The following is a 22,506-nucleotide window of genomic DNA, read 5'->3' on the forward strand; positions in this document are numbered from 1 at the left end:
TCGAGCTGCTGCCGCCGCACGACTCCATTGCTTGCCGCATTGCGATGCAATACGTTCCGAGTTTTCCCCTAAGTGTGAAACATACTGTACACGCTTCTATTTGCCTTTAAGAAGATCGGTACGCTTGACGATTATTTTTATGGCTGCAATATGGCGAAAGCGCAGCGTCTGTTTGACCATGTAAGTGACGCTGAGCAGGTAATTGGAAACGACATCGTATGTGCCGACGGAAAAATTGTCAGCACATACGATGCGGCACATACGAGCTAAAATCATTTTTTTCAGTTTCTCACAATATGTTTGTTACAAATCCGTGTTGTCTCTGATGGCGACAACGGACTTCCATCGACACTGTGCGGAAATAAACAAAATATATCGCTGCATAGCACAAGTACGACATCAACATTAACTAGTACGTCCCCTACAATATGGAATAGAGGCAGCAATGTAGACAGCTTGGCCATTTATTTAACAGTGCTCAAGAGACGGAAGTTGGAAGTCTTAGTAATCATTCCTGCTTCAGCAATGCCGGCGCGACCAAGACGCGGGCGTGTATCGTCCAGTAACTCGATCGATCGGTGCAGTGGTGAAGCGGGAATGAACTCCGGTCATGTTCAATGCATCGTGCACATAGTCAATTTCTCGGCACGCGTGAACTTCGGCCACTGCTAGCGCATACAACAGAAGTGGTTTCCATTCTTGGGCAGCGCACACGCAAACGAAACACGAGAAAGAAGACAAGACAAGCGCTCGTCGAACAACTTGAAGTTTTTATATGAATAAAAGGATTATGTACCGAGTAATTATTAAATTCATGTGGGTTACATATAAAAACCGTCATACTCAGGAGTGATCAATGAACGAGCTCCCTTCGTTTGTCGTTTACTTCGCTCGGCGCACCGCAGTAATCGATGTCTGTCGTCTGCTCTTTTCGTACCATTTTCTTGTGAATCGGCAGAATTTCACTGGTGGCATCAACCCTTTCGTGTTTACATTGCTGTCGTGACAGTTAACAACACAATGATAATTTCCGGTCATCCGAAGAGGTGCTGTCGCAAACAAGAGACGTCTCGCGCGCAGCGCGAACTGAACGCGGGCGCTACCGCTAACAGGAGCGGCGGCGGAAACCTACACCCGTTGGAGATGAAATCGTTCCGCCAGGGGAGAAACGAGCGCTGGCGTCTAGGATGAAACTTGGCGTGCGGTTGTCCATACCGTAGCAACTGTCCAGGAAGCCAACGTTGCATCTCAGACAGTGACTTAAAAAAAGTTTTGTCAATTCAAAAGTCATGTGACTTGTCTCAGCGGCACTGCATCGCTCTCTCAGGAGCTGGAGAAGAGCCCAACCAACGTGCAGTCGGTGCTGAGGCGTCTCTGCAGCTACTGCCGGCACCCCAGCGCATCGAAGCGCCTGGGAGCAGCCCTTGTCTTCAACAACATCTACGTCCTGCTCAGGTGAGTGAGCGAGTGACTTGCCTTCCTTTCACTGCTGCTGTTGCTATGGGCAACGCTCCTAAATAGAGGCCCACAGAAGCTGGCATTTTACATTAGAGGAGTACTCCAACATACTTTTCAAGGTGTATAAACTGTATTACGTGGAAGAGTTAGGATTGGGTAGTACGAAGCTCGGAAAATATTTGCCAATTTTGTGCAGCAGCAAAGCTAGGTATGATGACGTTGCTTATAAAACGCAATTAAACATAAGTGCTTTGTACATGTCTTCTGGGTGTGCTCGCGTGTGGAGACCACAGTGATCACTGGAACAGAGTCTCTCTATTGTTACGTCATGACGCATCTGCGTAATAGCTACCACAATTGAAACTAAATTATAGAAGCAAGTATCATAGAAAATCAGTAAATTATTTATGGTGCTCTTAAACAACCAATATGGGTAATAGGCCACTCGACTTGTATACTGTCTAGATTTAGGCAGAAGCCACACATTTGTTATATTGATTTTATCTTTCTTTTTTTTTGTTGCAGTATTTGTTGCAAATAGGAATGCAAATGCTGCATGGATGAAAATTCAAAGGTTTCTTTTTTTTTCCTGCTTGTTATAACTCTTCCGATGCCGTGGGCAAGGCTTTCTTTCATTCAGACGTTTTATTCTAAATAGGTCAGTAACTAGTCTCACTTATTCAGAGATTTCACTTTGCCTAAAGAAGGGACTTTTTCAGTGTTAGCTTAAGACTGACGAGATTTATAGAAAATTTTCGGCACCGAAATTTGAGCATGTGATCAGCGTTATTAGTCACATAATTCATTAGCATTGCATTGTGGCATTTCCAAATTCTAGTTTACCTTGTCACGTGTCTGCTATGCTTGTAATGTCAGTTCACATGTCACTTATATTGCAGTGTTATTAGATTCATAAATGTGCATTGCCTTGCAGCATTAAGAATGCGAATCATGAATTAAAAATCTGAGCCCTGATTTTTCGGTGTCTGCTTTACAGTCAGCATTGTTCAGAGTGTCTCCTATTTCAGGGAGGAGGAATCTCTTGTGGATGTGTTCATCTTGGAGACCCTGGCTTACTTTGTCGACAGCTTGAAACTTGCTCACGCTGACGAAAAAACTATAGGTAAGTGCTTTAGCCACGGCCCCGCTGTGGTAAAACTAAATTCTGCAGCCTGTTACTGCTCTTACTTTATCAAGTTTTCAGGCCATCCAGGCCTTGCTTGACTTGTCAAAAAGCATGCGCCTGAACTCTAGGCTACGAGGAAATTGGCCTGCTGTGTGTTTCATCATCTTCCTTGTGCTGGCATCGGTGGCCATCTTGTTCCCTCCTTCTTTCCCTCTTACCCTTTTCCCAGTGCAGAGTAGCTGGCTAGAAGAAGGTTCCTCAGGCCAACCTCTCGACTCCATTTTTTTTTTGTCGTTAGACTTTTCTCTCTCTCTCTGACCTGTATCCAGTGGCTACGGCAATCTGGTGCTGAGCTCAAGGTTGCTAGTTCGATTCCCAACCACAGTGACTGCATTTCGATAAAAGCATATTTCGAAAACACTTGGGTGGTTATTAAATTTAGCCCATAGAGTTTAGCAGAACTTATTTGCTATGTTTTCAGTGTGTCCCTGCACTTTGGGTTGTTGTCTTGCAAGCGACCTTAAACCCGTAATTGATGCACCACTTTTGAATGCCAAAGTTTATATAAACTATCTGAAGCACGCAGGTGTGACATGGTTTGAAAAGTTAGCACAAGTGTTTTTTTAGTGCGCTCTTCCTTCTCCTCATGACTATGAACAGATTCTTAGTCAAGCTTTGATTCACATGTGTACAGTGCTAAAAATTAAAACACAAAACAATTTTGAAAATACTGCAATGCATTGTTTTATTTCCATTTTCATCTGCATTTGTAACAGCAGCTTAATTGAAACCCCAAAACGTACACTTGGGACTGTTCCACGCTTAGAAACCGGCTACAGAGCGATCACGCATCACACTTTAGTGTAATTACATGCAACAGGCATTTGCTTCTGTTCACATTTCAATTTTCAAGCACCATACTTCACAAAAGCAACATCAGGTGATTGCATTCAGAGGTTGAAAGTAAAGAAACTGTCAAGGGGACCTCATGAAACACAACTCATTCTGGGGTCCAAATGTGCATATAAATTACTGCACCATGATCATTGTGTCATTAGATAAAGGACAGAAAGTCAGTGTACTTAACCTGGCTGATTGCTTTGATCTTTGGCAGGTACGAGAGAACTTTGTTGCCGAGCGCTGGACAAGATTCTGCGAATTGTCAGTGCCAAAAGCAGCCTGCTGAGTAGCGCAAAGAGCAAGCGACGGTGGCCGTTGTGAGTTTAGACCCAGTCTTAAAGAAGTGTGCTGTCTTTATTAATAAGCTTGCCAACCTTTTGTTGCCTCCTGCTTGTTGGCTTTATACATGTCCTCGCTGTGCAAGTATGTCTTTGCATGCTCCACGTTGCAGCGATGTCGAAAAGAAGCCGGTCACGCTGTCCTTGGCCGTGGATTGGCTGCTCTTTCAGACAAGCTGCCCACAGTCCAACTGCCGCCACAAGTGCATGGAGTTGGTCTGGGCTCTCGTTCCAAGGCTTCCAGGTGAGGGGTCCAGTTCGTTAGACCATGTTGGACGTAGGTCCATCTCTACAGCTGAGCGCATTAACAAAACAAACTTTAGCAGTGCAATATACTAAGGTGTGTCTCAAAAAAAATACGGGAAAGATGACGAAGATTGAAAGACACAGGTACCGCCACAATGCATGCACTTAGGAACCTGCATGCAATGGGTTGTAATCAAAGACATGGCTGAATAAATGTACACTTGCCAACTGAAAAAATTCAAGACCACAGATTGACATTTCGGTGCCCAGTACGGGTGCCTTGTTCACAGTGAATGAATGCATGATGGTCTTTATTATATATGCATCGGACGATGTAATGCGCTTGCGTACAACTTAGGGAGAGCATCACGAAAAGACTGGGCACAGTATTAACTGGCATTTGGCTTCTATCATCGAAAGAGAGAAAAAATTATTGCGATTGCTCCTTGAATCATTCTGCATACAATCTACTACTAACACGATAAACCGGACACGGGGACCCCTCCCTGAGTTGTACGCAAGCGCATTACGTCTTCAGATGCATATATAATAAAGACCGTCATGCATCTGTTCATTGTGAACAAGGCACCCGTATTGGGCGCCGAAACATCAATCTGTGGTTCTGAATTTTTTCAGTTGGCGAGTGTACGTTTATTCAGCCATGTTCTTTCCTCGCCAGACGAGTTTTCATCAAACCTTATAATTAATCAAAGGCATGGTGCTTTTGACTGCATGCTGAATTGTAGTGCTCCAACTGTTTCTGTTCACACTGGGTGTTTGTTGTAAGTGGGCTTAATTGTGATTCCCGTACTTTCCAGTGCATGAGCTGTACCTTGTATAAGTCTCCTGTTATGTCCTTGTTTGTTTGATGTGAGATTTACATTAGGCACATTGCTTTAGGCGTATACCAAATGCATGTTTGGCACATTTGCCAAACTCTATGTTGTGCTTTCTGAAAGAGGTCTTGGAACTTAGTTTTTGGCTCTAATGTGAAAGTTTCTTTTTCCTCTCACGCCTTCCATGTGTAGTTTGCAACACTACTTACGATTCGACCTCTTCACGCACGTCATATGTATGTTTTTAAAATATTATGCTTGCAAGAATGGTCAAAGCCATTTTACACCTACTTGAGCCTGTACTTCAGCTCACCAACATCACGCATTGCAGCGAAAGCTATGGACCGTGGAGATTGGTTTACGCGAGGCGTACTATATGAGGAAATGGAGGAAGGGAGGGCAATGTTCAGGAAAGCTCATGACGCTCCTCTGCTCTATAGGGCACAAATGACACTACTGCAGAGTTCGTCAGCTCTCAAGATGCAACACAGAGAAGGTTTCACAGTCAGACTGCCAGCAAACGCGAGTTTATTGGCCCAGGATACACCACAGAGCAACATTCACTGCTTGTGGACAAAGACTTGCTGCAAGGCCTGGCGAGTACGCGCAGCGTTTGTGCTAAACTAACAAGCATGACAAGCCACAATAGCAAAGGTCCCACGTAACCAACTTGTAGCGGGCCTGTGGTGCATCGGCTGCGGCGAGGAAACGTGCAGCGGTACAGGGCTGGCTGGGAGAGGGCACCGGAGGGTGATCGTAGAAAGGCCAATCAGGGCGCGTCCCAGTGACATGTTCTCACGCATGTGGCCTGCCTCTGAGAGGGAGAGGCACGGCAAGCTAGCCATGTCCACCGTGTTGCTGCTTGGGCAGTGGTTCCTGAAGGTCGACCTTGGCAAATGGCTGTCACCGTGTGTGAGCTTGGGGATATGAGGTGTGCGAAGGCACCTTGATCCTGGCAGGGTCAAGTCGGCCAACCAAAAAAATAACCAGATGAAAGTCTCCTCCAATATCTGGCTCTAATTGTTCTCCACACAATACCAACTGATTGTAAGCTTCACATAAGTATTAGTAGCACAGAATCATAAAGCCCTTCTCTGCCCTTCTGCACCCTTCTTTGGAACACGTAGCTGTATCTTGCAACTGATTGGCTGACACGATCTCTTATAACCTTAAGCTACACCACACAGAATCGGTGAGGCAGAGTATACAGCACACTCAATCTGTTATATCGAGACTGGCCGTATCACGATATCCCAGTGCACTTTCCTGTCTGTGGGAAAATAGGCAGTTTTTGGGTAGCCTATTCAAAAAATATTTTGCTGCTATAGCAAATGCTTGAAATTATAATGTATGGTATCACTCTGTAGAAGAACGAATGTGCTTTCTAATGGTATTATTTTCAAGCAAACATTTCTAAACAATTCTTTGAAAAAAATTATTTAACAAACAACATTTTAACAAAAATCAGAGAGCTCCATAAAAGCATAGGTGCTACTTTGCACCAAGAGAGCATTAAAAAGTTTTGGAATGCATGTCTACATTTTGAGCAAAAAGGCTATATACAACATGTATAACAGCGACAAAACGGTTCGGAGTAGAAAACAAAACCTATTGGCAGATACCTGTTGACATTCTGGGGTGTTGTGCCATTACCACAAGCCCGGATTCCGAATCTGCAAGATGCAGAATTTATTCTGCGAGCGCCCTTTGGACAAACCCGGGGCTGCGCCGAAAGGCACAGCGCCCTAATTCTCCCTTGACAAGTCAAGATGCTGAGCCGTCAGGCAGTGGTGTCCTCCGGAGAAGCATCGGCGGGCAACATGTTCAAACGTGTCGCCAAGTGCCAGACAGCCCGGCGCCGTACCTCCCCTTGCCTGGAGGTCACCGCGCCCGCCAACTTTGAACGGGGTGGCCAGCGTGGTTGCTGGTTGGACCTCTCCGACGACCGTCGAGTGCTCACTTTGTATTGGGCCGTTTGAGTGACAATGGTTTCTGGGGGCTTATAAGCCGCGGCGCGCCGCCTGGAAAACCGGATCCGCCGACCCACCGGGAGCAGAGTGCCGCTCTCGACTGGAGTGAGATGTGTCACGCGTTTTCGCCGGACGTCGCCGTGCGCGAACAGTCGCGTTTGCTGTGAGCTCTCGGCCCCAGTGCCGATCCCTTCATGTCCTGTATAATGACCTGTATATAGTGTATAAAGTCCCTTTTGTTATTCTCACCGACGCCTGACTCGGAGTCTTCGCTACCAACGCTCTGTCACGAAACGGGTGACGAGCGCTACGGGACCACCTCAAAGTCGTAACAGGGGCTATATGAAGCACTTTCGCCATCTGTGCTGAAGTCTGATGAATCAAAATCATCTTCCAAGTCTGTGCTGCTACCACCATTAAAAAATTATGACACAGACTCATCGGAATCCGTCGAAATTTGACGTTTCCAAAGGGCAGCTGCACGCAACGTTGATGCCATGTTGGAAGCTATGGGCGCTCGTCACGCCCGACTAAAGGGCACTGTGGTGAATCCCACTGCGGTGAAAAAAGAAACACGGTAGCCAAACTAAAAAAGCAGTTCCTCTTTTATGCACCAGATGGCACTAGCTTTCCGAAAATGCTCTGAGCGCAGCAAATGTTGAAGTTTAAATTATCGATAGGGGGCTATAGATGGGTATAGGCATGGACAGGAAAGTGTTAAGCCTTAACACTTTTAATGACTAATGCAGTTTGTCATCTCTTATTACCACTACGCAGGAGCGCCAACCCACAGCAGCTATGTGGCACAACTACTCAAGGCCAACGGGGACTCACTTTTTCTGGAAAGGTAAACTGCCTTTGGCCTTTGTTTCTTCCGATCACTTTAATTGCTTCATTTTTTTAAATTTTTTTCTCTCTGGGGTGTAAATAATGTTACAGTTGCCATAATAGTTCGGTGGCCATGGCATTTTGCTGCTACATAGTATGAGATCACCGGTCCACTTTTTTTTCCGCCGTGACCGTATTTCAATCAGGAGTGGATGCAAGCATGCTCATCTATCGTGCTTTGGGTGCACATTAAAGAAGCTGAAATGCTTAAAATTAATCTGTAGTTCCCCCCCACCCACCCCTTACCCCTACGATGGCCTTCATAGCCTATCGGGCAGCCTTAAGAGGCTAATAATTTGTATCAAGACTATTTAAAAGGTACTTCTGTCAATTCGACTCTGTTTAATTCAATTTTTCGGTCAATTCGATTCTCGCCGTAGATGCCAGCCAGTGCCCAGGCATTTTTGTGGGCCCGAACATTCATTATTTCAAGACTAAATTTTGCCTTCACCTGATAATTGGAACTTGACCAGTCGGCAAGCGTGTGCCTGATCCCTATGGTGACCGCGATAGCACCCCCCTTAGTGGCAGCATCTGTCTTGACGGAGCTTAGAGAACAGTGACTGCATTTAACACATGTCATCTCTCACTGAGAACACCTATTTTGCCCCACCTTAGGACTGTTTTCACCCAGAGATGTATTGCGGAGAAGGTGACCTTTCGAAAAAATTGCGTGGCAAAGTTTGCTTTAGAAAACTGGCCGCCGTTAGGCAGCAATTTTTCTTTCTAAAAAATTGGGTGCTCATCAGATCTCTACTTAGTTTAGAAGCTTTAATTTCATTTCTATGTAAGTTTTATACTTTAGACACATAGAAAGTGGACGCACATTTGATTTGGAGGCGTGTTAGAACCAGGCAGATACTGCCAAATTAATCAGCAGTGTGTTTTGGCATTTTCTGTGCATCTTGTTTAATTCGACACCTGTTGGACAATTCGATCAATTTTGGCAGTCCCGTCAGGGTCAAATCGAAAGTTGACTGTATCTGTCTGCAAACTCATGTCAAAATGCATTCACATTCTGCTAATTTTCTAGAAAGCCTTCGTTAAATGTTGGACAAAATGCGTAGCTTCAGCATATGTCGTGACAGATTTTTTTTAGCTAATTTATTTATTTATTTATTTCAGTATGCTAAAGGCTCAAAATGCATTATGTTGGGAAGGGAGGATTATTGTACACTTGGATGATACAAGTTTACAGAGGTTGCAGAGTAGCAAGGAAATCTATAAACTAACATTTGCAACTTAAATGGGGTGTTCACAAAACAAAACAGCAGAGTACTGTGAATGTCATCATCACTTGGAACTTCTAATGAAGTCCCCCACCGCTTCAGCTGTGAATAGCCTCACTTCCATAATTGGAGGATGCATGCTAGTTCAATGCATTAAAAAGGCAACCAGCAAATTTCATTTAAGTATAGTTATATAGTTAAACGGTGATTGTGTGTTAAACAGTGATGAAATTGTGTCTTACACATTTTCATGTGCCGCTGATATTAATAACGTGCAAACTAAAAAATGTAAAAGCTCTTAGTCTTGCACTGTTTCCCACAGTTACTGCAGTATTTCAAGAGTTCAGAGCCCTCACTTAAATACTAGTTGCATTGAGTTGTTTTAAGCCATCCTTGCGTGCACATTTGTATTATGTGGTTACTGTCATATGACTCATCATTGTTGTCTTGAGTATGCCTGTGAACTGTCCTGACTTTATTGTAAAGTTTAAAAATTTGGGCTCTTTTACTATTTTACAAACGTTGCATCAAGTCTTACGTAGTTCTGTTCACAAAAGTGTTTTCAGGTAGTTGAAAGATGAGGCGGCACAAGATTGAAAAGAGTACATGCAGAAAAGCGCCCTGTGTGTGTGTGTTTCTTCTTTGTCCTCCGTCGTTTTAGCCCCTTCACTTCAGATCATGCTTAACCAACACGCCTAACTATCCATCCTAACGTCGTACAGTCAAACCCGACTATATCGAACCCGTTTACATCGAATTATTCCATATATCGAACAATTTTTGGACACGGTATAGTTACAATGAGTATATATAGCAAAAATTACGCTTACATCGAACAAAACTAGTAGCGACTCCCGATATATCGAACGTCAAGCGGCGGAAAGTGCCCCCGGAAGTTGGCTTTCCCTCGTGGTGACGGGAAAACCCGGCGGCGCGGCTCCATCCAACCGCTCTCCCTACGCGACCGCGCTACCTCGGAGCCGCCGACACCCCCCTACAAAAAATGATCCTGGCCCGCCCGCCCACACCGCTTGCTCAGACAGCCAATCAGAGGCTCCTGTGCCCTCGTCGTGCAAGATGGCGAAAGTGCGAGTTGTCTCGCTGCTTATCTGATTCATTGTGTGCGCCTTCTCCCGCAGCGTTGCCGTGATGAAGCGGCAGAATTCGCCTTTCGTCGTGAAGCTCGAAATCATAAATCGGGTCGAACGCGGTGACAAGTCGGATGTCCCCGCAACGTACAAGATTCCGAGGTGCACTCTCGGCCTAACTCACGACCCGGTGCCCGTAGTGCCCGTGGCGCCCGAGGCGTACGCGCGGCCGTGTACGAGTGGTTCATCCAAAATAGCTTCAGCCGTACCGACTTCCGCGTGCTCGGTGATGACTGTAAATTCTGATTAATGCGACGAAGCCATTGCCAGTGTTGCCGAAGTTTGGAGCGAGCTGTCAGAATTTCCGGAAGCTGTTGACGAATCAATGGTGGACGAGTTTGTGAGCGCAAATGGTGGTGTCGCGACCACGGGAGAGTCCGGAAACGAAGACTACATTGCCGACATCGTGCCGAGCACAAGTGAAAATGGGCACAACGAGGAAAGCAACGACTGTCTTTGGCCCACATCTTTCGAAGTGACTGGTGCGCTCGCACTAGTCCGGTGCTTCTGCGCGAATGCGGAATGCGGCCTCAGCTGCTCCGACTCCTTAAACAAAGTGGAAAAGTGCGTGCCTCGCACGCAGCGAAACTGCCCAAGCAGAAGAAAATGCAGAACTATTTCATGCGAAACTAAGCTAGTTTCATCAATAAAGTGATTTTATAAATGGTATGTGCTTTTATGACATCCACTTATTTAGCAGGCTTATATCGAATTATGCTCTATATCGAACTGATAGGCGTTTTTTGGCGAGTTCGATATAGCCGGGTTCGACTGTATATTTCTAATGCATCGGGCTCTTCACTATGTGTCTCTTCTGAGGTGCCCTGTGTGTGTGTGTGTTTCTTCTTTGTCCTTCGTCGTTCTAGCGCCTTCACTTCAGATCATGCAAAAAAGAAGTTGGGGGGGTATCTATGCCGCCCTCTTGTGGCAGCACAAGATGTCCTATGCCAGAGAGGCGCTCGTTTCAAGTGTGTTTATACTAATTCCTGAAGCAGGCAAAATTAACAACCATAAAGTTTCTGATAAAGTCACTGAACGAGAAACAATGCCGTCAGTCTCCGTTGTTCCAAGTTTGCTGCTGTTTTGTGTCGCGTCTAAAAGTAAATCGTTGTTAAGAAAGTGCGTATGTATACAACAAAACCTAAGTATTCAGAGCAAAATTAAATGTGGATATCCTGTACCTTTGTTATGTCAGGATTTTAATGAATTCTAAAGTTGACAAGCTGACAGATGTGCTCGAGTCTCTTATTGTGATTTTTGTACTTTATTGCAAGAGTAACTTGCCATATTGTACTTTGAAAAATTCCCTGTCTTTCATAAGGATGTTCCAAAATCTTGTGCAAGCCATGTAAAACGTATTTTTCTGCAGCCTTTTCTTATCTGTCATTTGATCACAGATTTGAGGAGGGTCTGTCTGTAACAAGTGGCACTTGGACCAATTTGACGGGCATCCGCAAGTTCTGCGACCACTTACTTGGCCTGCTGGAATGCTACACTTGGATCTTGGAGCAACGGCTGCTGGAACCCAGGCTGTTGTTTGAAGGTAGCCTTGCTGAAATTCAAAACAGTTAGCCAACCTAACTGACCACAGAGCTTGAGATTGTTACATTACAGTAACAGAAACAACATGATGCAAGTTTCTCCGACTGTGAACACATTTCCAGTGTTGCCAACAGGGCTGCCAAGTTTATATTCACAGCGCTTCATAAAGAGTACGCAAATCACAGCCCAAGGACCATGAGAAAGTTGTGTGCTGGAAATGAGGGTGCTTGTGTGAGCTTCAGTTCAGGGCAGCCAATGTTGCAAGCCTAAGTAGAGAGCAGCTCTGTCTCTTGTGAGTTGACCTTGTAGTAATGACAATTGTGTTTTGATAATCTTGTGGTGATGATAATGATGATCGTATATCTACACTTTTGTTCTCAGTTCCTGGCAAGCCCAGCTCGATTTTTTCTCTGGTCACCAAGTTCCTGGAGCAGCTCGCCTTGTGTGAAAACTTGCATGAGGCTCTGGGCAATGAAGAGACTGCTTCCCTGCTGTGCACGCCGACAGGAACGTCTGCGCTTAATGTGTAGGTGTTTTAAAGCCTTTTTTGCCTATCTTTCAAAAGTTTGGCATCGCTGGTTCAGTCGGTTTTTCTTCTTGGTGGCTCGTCACAAGCTGCCATTTAAACAAATTTGGGATTTGAGCCATGGTCTCTCAGTGCAGAAACCCAGTTCTCTACCCCAGGTACTCTAGGTTATGTTCAAACATCATGGTCGCTTTCTTGTGATGTTTTAATGGCAACATATAAGTCCAGTTTGTGCCTGAACAACAGAACCAGCCGAACGTAGTCTCCACACATTTAGCAGCATTTGATGGCCCACAGCTACTCTTTGTGTCACTGGCAGTATATTTAACCGAGCATACTGTAGCCCTCAACAATATCAGATCAGTGGCAGTCAATTACTTTGTGAAGCAGTGCATGCAGAAAGATGATATTTTTAAAGGGGAAAAGAGTTGGGTCTCAAGCCATAAGATATAAAAAATTTTCAGCTTCTAGTTTGTGATAATTTTTAGATATATGTAACTTTATATGCTTATTTTAAATGTGGGATCGTTTTCGTTCATCTCGCTTGTTTCTAAATTAGTGCGAGTTTCCTTTCCTTAATTTTCCAGAAGACATTGTGAAAAATCAGTTGAGGTTTCGCTTAAAGGGTCCCTGAAATGGTTTGGACAAATTTTGTAGACAGGTAGGGTACTGCCACAGTAAAACATTAGCGCCACAATCCAAGTGAAGCATCCCATATTAAGAGAGCTACAGCCTATTAAAAGTTACCCTCTTCCCTAGCCATGCTTTTTCTGCTCAAATCATTCACTAAGTCATCAGGGCTAAGCTCCGTCTTCACTGGCTCTGCATCATTTCAACTACATCCGCTTGTCTTGGGGCCAGCATGCGAAGCCGCTCCAACCACTGCGCCAGCCGCATGGCCGTTGATCCCCTGCGAGAGTGTTCTGTCACAGTGCCGAGTCTGTCCTGTATTCCGGTAACCACATGCAAGCTGGGCATTTTGACATGTGGGCAGAGGCATTAACTAATGCCCTTCCATACTACTACTGCTGTGATGAAGGGGCTTAGCGTGAACGTGAGCGGCCTGGGAGGCCTACATAGTACGGCCACCTGGTGGTGCAGAGCTTAACCAGCCTTACACAGAGCCACTGTTGCTGTAACCAAAAGTAAAACATTTTTAACATTTAAAAAGACAATGTGCTCACAATTATGCTCCTGCCGAAAATTTGTGCCTGCAGCAAAGTAGAATACACTTGGTTACTGCTATCTGTGTTTGTCTGGCTGAGCTTTGTGCCAACAGGTGGCTGTACCATGCAGGCTTTTTGAGTTTGCACCTCCACTCATACACTATAACGACCATGCCCAGTCCACTTGCACTTTCGTTTAGCAAAATACCGATCACGCTAAAACTCTCTTATTGTGGTAGTAATCCTCCGGTGTAAAGTGATGGCCCCAAACGCGTAAATGCTGGCGCTGATCAGATACCGACAGCCCTATGTGCTGCAGCCAAACCGCTCGCATGTTGCCTTGCAGAGGGACATGATGTCACAGCTTGACGTGTTGCCGATCGCTAAATTTGCAGCCCACAGTGTAACAAGGGCGATTCATAGTGCTCATGAAAGTAAAGCTTGAGACCAGCACTAAATGCGCAGCTCGTGTCATCAAAGAGAATGTGGTAAAACAAGCAGACAACACTTGCTGTGTGCCAGAAGTGCTTCAGTGTAGCGATAAAGTGTTATGTATTCTCTTCTTGTTCTTTTCTTTCTTTATATGGAAACAAATTAACCAATATTAAAACTACTATGAACAACATTTGTTCTCTGTAAAGTTGGAAAAATTATCAATGATGCTACCTGGTTAGCCAATCGCATACCTCACCCAGCTGGCATCAGTAGGTAGGGGCCGGCTGAAAACACAGGGGAGCGGCACCACTGCGATTGATAGTGACGCACATTCTTAAAATGTTATAAAAAATTACTTGCTTTATGCAGAGCGCTTAAATGTTCACTTAGTGATCAGAAAGACATACCCTAATGACTCAGTACATTTGCACAAAATTGCCAAAACCGTTTCAGGGTCCCTTTAACAAGGTATCAATGCAGAAGTCATTGATATCCTGTTAGTGAAATTTGATAAAGCAAGTTTTCACAAATTTTTCTGAAAATCAAGTAAAGGAAACTTGCATAAAGTTCGAACCAAGTGAGATGAACAAAAATGAACATTATGTTTGAAAATAAGCACATAAAGGTATATGCATCTGCAAGTTCTCAGCTCCATGACTCGAAGAATAAAGACCTTTTTTAATATTTCATCTAAGACCCAATCCTTTTTTATGTAAACATCAGAATGTCAGAATAGAGCTTGATTTGTTTCGGCATGCTTCTTTCGCCTTGTTTCATGCTCTAAATAATGTGACCTATATAACAATGTGACTTTTATAACAAAGGATATTCCGGGTCTCAATCGGTTCATTGTAAAGGTGGATGATTTTAGTTTGACATTTGTGTGTTTTTGGCCGACTCTGTCTAGAAACTTTATTAAAACCTACCATACCAGTAAAAGCATAAGAATGTCTTCGAAGGGAACACATTTACTTTCAGGGCAAGATGTTCCCTTACCGTGCGGCTCTTCAACTTCCTGACTGTCTGGATGAAGACCGCCCCAACTTCCATGTCTTCTGTTGCTGATGCATTCTGGGAAACCGAAGCCTTCTGGAAGTGCTGTGTTGTCTGCGTTCTGCTGCCATCTGAGGCTGGCTTTGACCTTGCCGACCTTGAAGTGGCAAACCAGCTTCCACACGAGGTGCTGCTAAGACACATTTGTCTTTTATATTAAACAGGGCATCTTTGGTTTTCTCGGTCAGAATAAGTAATGAACAGAAACAGTGCTTTTCAATGAGACAAAAAGAAAACAAATATACACGAATGCTGCGTGTGTTGACCATGTGTGTCGTCTGCTTTTTGTCCCGTCGGGAGGCACTGTTTTATTTGATTGAATGATTGTGCTCTAACTGGCCCAAATTAGCACGCTTTTGAAGTAGTACCTCAGTAAGGCTGTGTTCTATGTTGAAATTTTACTAGAGCAAATTTAAATGCTCAGCTATGTGAAGGCACTAGCACCTGAGAAAACTTGAGTGCAAAGCAGATTTAAGTCTTTCAAACATTTGACAGTCCTTTTTGTCCCTGGTGCATAGCTGCCAACCTGGCAACGTTGAAATTCAAGAAATTTGGAGGGGGGGGGGGGTGGCACAATAAAGTCAGAATGGATGCCAGTACAGTTTCTAGATATTTTGGTGCTCATGCTGGGATCAGAGACAGTACATGCCCATATGTGTCTCAAGAGGGGTTGTGCAAGATAAGCAGAACGAACTCAAATTGCCACAACTTTGAAAACAGCTCCTAATGGCTTCCAGTACAGTTATTAGACATCTCAGCACTCTTACTGTGACCGGTGATGGTGCATGCACATAATTAAGGAACACATGCCATGTACAGTGCACTTGCACCATGGCCCCATGGCAGTGGCTCTTTCCCAAGTGGCCTTTCCCGCTCTTAATAAGCTTCACAACGATATTTTGCATATGCTTCACTGCTTAACATAACTGTGTAGCAGCAGAAATAACTTAAGAGAAGTCATTATGCAACGCACATGAGGCCCTTTCTTCACATGCACTCCTCAACACAGGTTTTGATTTGATGTGAACTGTGTTAGCTGTACTCTGCCAACAAACAAACAACTTACATTTGGATTTACTTTGTCTAGCTACCTTGTGCATAACGCCAATTACGATGCAGCTGTACTGTATGATGCAGTTTCTCTTTTTCTTCTCCCCCCCTTTTTTTCACAATGGGGTTGGAGTTAGTGCTTTCTTTCTTTTCCTTTCTTCTTTCTTTTTTTCTTCTTTTTCTCGATTTATAGTCGTGCCTGTACAATATGGAGGATTGGTCAGAATTCAGGAGTCTCCCGGACAAATTTACATGTATGCTGATGCAGTCAGCTATAAATTTTACCTGAGAGTCAGCAATGTGTAGCACTGAAAAATTAACTGTGCTGATGACTGCAATGACTATTGCAGTTGTCTAATGCTATGGAATCAGGTCCAATTCTCAACAGGACTAAAGGACGGTATATGTCTCACACAGAAGGCTACATTATATTTTTCGCTGCTCTACATTTACAGAGCTGTTACGTTTGAACAGAGTTGATGCTCCCGGAGTGCACATTCAGTTTTTAATAGACAGTAATAGTCAATAATAGGCTGCTAAGTCGTCCCGCATGCATTGTCATTCCACGCAACAGATGCTGGGATTCTTGAAGCAGGCAGCGAGCGCCTTTCCAGACCTCCTGTCATCCAGTTTCTCCCTGGCGCTTGGCGACTTTCTGGCAAAGCATCCCGAGTGCACGCTTGAGAAAGTCCTGCAGCTGAAGTTGAGCGAGCTCAGTCATCCCTCCGAGACCCTGGACCTTTCGCAAGCCGACCTTGAGCCCATGGATGAAGACATGGAGCCATGGCAAAACGACTTATTGAAGCTCATGGGGCTCGTCTCGGGGTACCGGCTATTGGCCGAGCTGAAGATTGTGAAGGCGGGACCGGAAAAAGCGATGGCCCCGGTTTGTGCCATGGCAGAGTTTTTTGGAGAACGGGCAGTGTCACCGACTCCCCTCTTCAAGGACCTTTGCCGGCACCTCCTGGAGCTGGCCACTTCCCTAGGAGCCAGTGTGAGTGTGGCGCACATTTCTCCATTCCGCGTGCTCCCGAGTTTGTGGTTTGTGTTGTGAGTTATCAAAGGCCGACAATATGGACTACTGAGCACATTTAGTGGCACTAATTTGTCACTCGATACTTTAATAGCAGTAATTTATTATTTAAGCAAAGTTTATTGCTCGTATATAATGTCCCGTTAAGTTTCATAATGTAAAATGCAAAAGACGTATGCATCCAATGTAGTGCAAGGCCATGCAGCCAGTAGTGAGATTCCAGTGTACTTTCCAAACAAAGCTTTAAAAAAGGGATAGTCAAGGTGGTATTGCATTGTAGCTTGTTGGTGGGAGTTTGTTCCATTTCTCATTGGAATAAACTGCCTGCTGAAGCAGAGGATTGGTCTTTTATGACTCATTCGTCAATGGCATTACTAATTTATAATTCCCATTGTACTAATTCTACATGGTATTAGTATATATTTATATGCAATTTTTATGTATTTTCCAATAAATTCCACCATGTGTTATCTTATTGAACCACATTGTTTTGTTGAATCATTTCATTTCAAGTATTGCGCATAAACTATTGTGTAAGTGATCTTCATTGCCATTGCATTCAGAAATCGCTGTTGTGCGTGTGTTGTTTTCTTTCTTTGTCAGTTGCGGTGCACTTTGTATCATGAATCTTAAGAAGGCTAGCCCAGCAATATGTGTTTTGCCAAGTAATTTAGAGATTTTATCAAGGTAACTTATAGTGACTTTTTTAGAGCGCAGCTCTTAGATGCCCGTTCCTGGTTTGAGCATCGGCATCCCTCGGTGTAACCGCACAAATGCACTCATGCCACTGCTTGCACATTTGTCGTCATCTACTACAGGTTGCTCGTCGATGCCTCTCAGCGTAATGACACAAACACGCTCTTGCCACTGCTCATGCATTCATTGTCGTCTTCTTCCACAGCTGGCTCCGTTGTTGCTCATCATGCCAGTGTTCTAATACTGCCCCTCCCTCTGCGAAGGCGCTGACGGCACTCGCCCGCTGCCAGTCAGTGCGGTGATTTCGGTCACAAATACTTTGACTCACTATATCGCGAAAGGAAAACACTTATCGAGCTGTGCTCAAATTTCCCATTAGGGAGTATCGTAATCGTTGGACACTGTTTTTTTATGGCGACTTTACTGGGACGCGTTCCTCAAGGGCCGTAAAAATGTTCCCGAACCATTGTGTATTATTTTGTGTACTGTTCTGTTTGTATCCACGCCTGCAAGGGCCTGAGTAGGGCCTGCAGTACTTAGAAAAAAATGTTAAGTTCCCATTTCTTTGGTGCAGGCAAGCAGCATTCTTCAAAGCCTGGAACCCACAAGGGCTTGGAATGTCATGGGGGACCAGTTATGTCAGCACTTTGTTGAGAATGCAGGAACATTTGTGCCAGCAGCTCTCAAGTTGACCAGTAGCGCTACTGCTCACCTGACTCAAGTCCTGAGCCACGTTCTCCAAGACAAGCAACTGGTTTCACTGTAAGCATGCTGCACTGCAAGCTTAGCATTTAGTAAAGTGTAGCTTTGGAGTAGTATGTTTCATTCCTTTTCTCCTTTCTTTTTTTGCATCAATTGTAGCTTTGTACTTATATACCATTCCAGAAAATTCCTGAATCGTAACCCTTTAAGGGTAGATTTTTTTCGACACATGCAACCGCCCAGGGTCGATAATTTTATTGCAGATTTCAATTCTTCTTAGGGACTTAGTTAAAAAAATTCAACGCAATTTTTCTAGGGTGACGGTAAAGTGAGAAAAAAATATTTTGCGTTGGTATATATGCACTCTTCATTCATGAATAACAACAATAAAAAAGGAAATAAACTTATAAGAATTAAAAATTTGATGCATTTTTATACACATAGTTCAAGGCCTTGAAAATGCGCACACGAGAATATTTCGCAAGACTCAAATGTTCCTGCTCTTGCACTAATATCTAATGTGTACATCCATGGTGTAATCGAATTGTGTAGGTGCACGCACTCAAGAAAACTGTGTGGTTGTGTGCCCGTCAAAAAAGCAAAACGTCTGACAGATGTCCGCTAATCTTCATCTTACTGCCAACCAGAGGCAATTAGTTTTCGTGAGCCTAAAAAAAAAAAAACAGCTGAAACGCATGCACTGCGGCATCCTTCCTATTTGCACCCCTGTGAGCACTGAACGAGTGAGAAAGAGGCGGTCGCCCTTTGAGCGATTAGTAACGAGATAGCCATTAGTTTTGCAAGCGCAAGAAGCCGAAACCGCCCGCGAAAACAAAACCCGAACTGCCACCCAACCGCTCGTGTGCCAATGCGCGGGCGGCGCTATATAGATGCGTGGGAGCAAACTAGCGCTAAAACAAACCATGCAAAGAAAACCGAGGGAGGGAGGCACACGAAAGAAATTCCCTGTATTTCCACATAGTGGCAGCACATGACAGAAAAAAAAAAGTTGGGAAATGGGCACGCTTTTTAAACATACAGACGGCCCCGTAAATATACGGCATCAACCATTTTCGGACTCGTTCGCGGCGCCGTATATTTACGTCATTGACCCTCAAAGGGTTAAGTACAGAGTTGAGGGTGTGGACCATACACAAATTTTTGCCCTCAGCTATGGTTTCACAATGAAGTGCGCCTTGCCATGAAGCTGCAGCTGAAGGCAAAATTCTCACACAGTAAAATCTGCATACAATTGCCAGCCACAATTACCAATTTGAAAATGGTGGCAGTTGAAGATACCAAAGTTACAGCCAGACCTCAATACAACTAACTTCAGTATAATGAAGTTCTGTATGTAATGAAATACTTAGCATTTTATAACTTCTTGCCCATAGAACACCATGTATTTAAAACCTCAGTATAATCAAGTGTGTTTATACACACTTTCAATATAACAAAATTTTACTGCCATCTCAAAGGAATACCGGGACGATAAGTGGAAGCTTCCATGGACACAGGTGGTCAAATGGTCTAATTACAAGCAGCTGCTTGCAAATGCACCTCCCAAATTATACACCGCGCTAACCAAGAGTGACCACCGGAATGCAGTAGCATCCTTTTTCATATTAAGTCTAGCTGCGACAAGATCCTATCGCACCCAACGATGGTATGGTGGGTGCGAGTGAAAGCAGGTGAGGGTGAGCTGGGAAGGATGGTGGTTGCATGAGCGTCGTTTTCCCACACAAGCAAGGTGAAAGGGGAGGGGGGCAAGTTGGTGCGCATCTCTTTTTCTAGCACGGCTATGGCTGTGCATGGCTGTCAGTGCCGCTGAGAGCATGTGCAGCCTACGCACCCCGTTTTAAAGGTAATCTGCCGTGTGTGCAAAGAGCGGACGGGCCAAGATTGCATGCTATCATATTCACTGTCTTCCCCACACATTTAGAACTGGTGATGGCATAATCTCTAGTTTCGGGGATGCATTGAAATTAGAGCGAAACAAAGCATTCGCTATCCAATGCCGGCGCTTTCTATGATAGCGTTGTCCCACTGCGGACAACACTGTCAGCTGTGGGGGCGGAGTGGATGCAAAAGCGTGGCTGGCTGCATTTCAGCGGTGGATGTGAAGATATTGTCACTGGTATAAAACTATTTAAACAATTTATTTACATGACGCGTATATATACAGCGGCCCAGAATCCCGAGAGGCTGTTGCCACTTCGTCGTCTTCACCATCGTCAACTTTGTCCTCTTTTTCCACCGTAACAATATCATCAACTTGGCATGAAACAGTATATTTCGTAGCCAACTCTCACATTCAAGAAAATGAATTCTTTTTCTAATTGAAATTTGTTTTTCTGTTTGTTAATGTGTAAAATTTTGCAGCCTCTTCCATTTAAGAAAAATCTGTAGGTGACTACTTATTTGCACAAAAGGTTGAATTTCAATACAAGTCGACTTCTGTTAATTCGATACTGAGAGGACATGAAATTGATCGAATTATCCAGCTGCTCAAAATAAGCAAGTTGTAGAAAAAACGTGAAAACACAATGCTGATTCATTTGGGAATATTTGCCTGATTCTAACACACCCCCTAATCAAATGTGCGAACATTTTCTATGTGTCCGAAGCATTAAACTAGCGTAGGAATGACAATAAAGCTCCTAAACACTGCAGAACTGTAAAGATTGTTGCAGAACGGCGGCCAGTTTCCTAAAGTCAGCTTCACCTAACATGTTTCTTTTTAAAAATTCAACTTCGCCACAATACATTTGTGTTGTGCGGTAAAGCAAGTAAACGTTGCAAAAGTGGTTTTGGTTTTGTGCCCGATTGCACTGCAACTTTCGTCCCAATTTTCTAAAAGAAAGAGCCATGTTAGAATCACTGTAAATACCGTAATCAAACATTGTGAGCTATGGTTCATTGCTTGAACTTCATCCTAGGGTGGGCCGAAAAATGGCCAATATCGATGAGTGATGATGTGTTTCACTGTCCCCTAAGCTCTGCTATGACAGACGCTGCCACCAAAGGGGTCGACACCTTTGTCCAGGATTAAAGTAACCAAAAAATTTAATTAACTAAAGTTGAATTTGCAGATGTGTACTGTATAACGAAATTTAAATGCATACAACAAAGTACCATGCTTATTTTGCTGTCTTCATTATATCAGTGTTTTAACCATATTTCTCTAACTTTGTTTTCTGGTGAAATATTACGGCCAGTTGCTTTTATAGAGGTTTGAACAATGCGCAGTCATGTGCATTGGTTATGTGCATGGATACCCATTGCAAAGGCTCAGCGGCTATGGCAATCTGCTGCTCAACACGATATCGTGAGTTCCATTCCCAGTGGTTGTGGCTGCATGCTGATGTACACAGAATTTAAAAATGCTTGTCTACCACACCTTGGATGCACATTAAAGATGCACATTGTCGAAATTCATCTGAAACCAGCTCGAACGCAGTGTATCTGTGCATATTGCCGGTGTTGCCTTGCAACTGTAATTAATTAATAATTACATAACATTACTTAATTAAACATGGTTTAATGAACTATATTTAACTTAGTTTTTCATCTGGAGCCTTCTTCTACAGCGATTTGTGGCTCAGACATTACTTTGGGATGTGACAGCCCAGCAGTCAACCACCATCTGTGCTTGAGGATGCTATTGCCATTCTGCTGCTGTCACCTTTGTTGCCGTTGTTCTTTCCTCATGTCATCTTTAATTACAGGTACGGTTCGACATTGTCATCCGAAGTGATGAAACACTGGCCCTCGCTTGCTTGCTTTTTCAAGGACGACTCTCCTCAAACGGCCGTCAACTCTGCAGTCCTGGTTTTAGAAAAGCTTGTGCATGCGAGTCCTGAGGTAGGTGGAAATTACGCTCTGGATGTCACGTTGTGCTATGAAAATTCTTACCGCTCAGAAATATACTGCTTGTATCCATTTTCTTTTTTTCTTTGTTTTTGCACCTCTTTTGGCAGAGCTTCATGACCATTTGTAGTGCAGCGATTTGCATTCCCTTTATCTTCTGCAAGTTTGTTTTACGGTATCCTGTCTACTTTCGGGCCAGGGAAGCACCATTTTCTAACATGTGAGGGTGCCCAGAAATTACTTGTTTATCTAGTGTGCATATAAAATTTGTTGTTGCGACAGCCATCTATAGGT

The 22,506-nt window shown here is 44.0% G+C and overlaps 1 protein-coding gene across 1 annotated transcript in view; it reads left to right on the forward strand.

Moving 5' to 3' along the window:
* Positions 1–22,506, forward strand: part of LOC142590176 (DNA-dependent protein kinase catalytic subunit-like) — a 202,163-nt gene that overhangs the window by 63,038 nt on the left and 116,619 nt on the right. Inside the window, exons 29-39 of the mRNA XM_075702071.1 lie at positions 1,328–1,455; positions 2,487–2,581; positions 3,699–3,801; positions 3,936–4,066; positions 7,652–7,721; positions 11,537–11,682; positions 12,063–12,207; positions 14,787–14,988; positions 16,486–16,905; positions 18,215–18,402; positions 22,071–22,206. Of these exons, the coding sequence (XP_075558186.1) occupies positions 1,328–1,455; positions 2,487–2,581; positions 3,699–3,801; positions 3,936–4,066; positions 7,652–7,721; positions 11,537–11,682; positions 12,063–12,207; positions 14,787–14,988; positions 16,486–16,905; positions 18,215–18,402; positions 22,071–22,206 (1,764 nt within the window). The remainder of the gene's footprint in view (positions 1–1,327; positions 1,456–2,486; positions 2,582–3,698; positions 3,802–3,935; positions 4,067–7,651; positions 7,722–11,536; positions 11,683–12,062; positions 12,208–14,786; positions 14,989–16,485; positions 16,906–18,214; positions 18,403–22,070; positions 22,207–22,506) is intronic.

Source organism: Dermacentor variabilis, chromosome 8, assembly GCF_050947875.1.
Source record: "Dermacentor variabilis isolate Ectoservices chromosome 8, ASM5094787v1, whole genome shotgun sequence".
In the NCBI taxonomy this organism is placed as follows: domain Eukaryota; kingdom Metazoa; phylum Arthropoda; class Arachnida; order Ixodida; family Ixodidae; genus Dermacentor; species Dermacentor variabilis.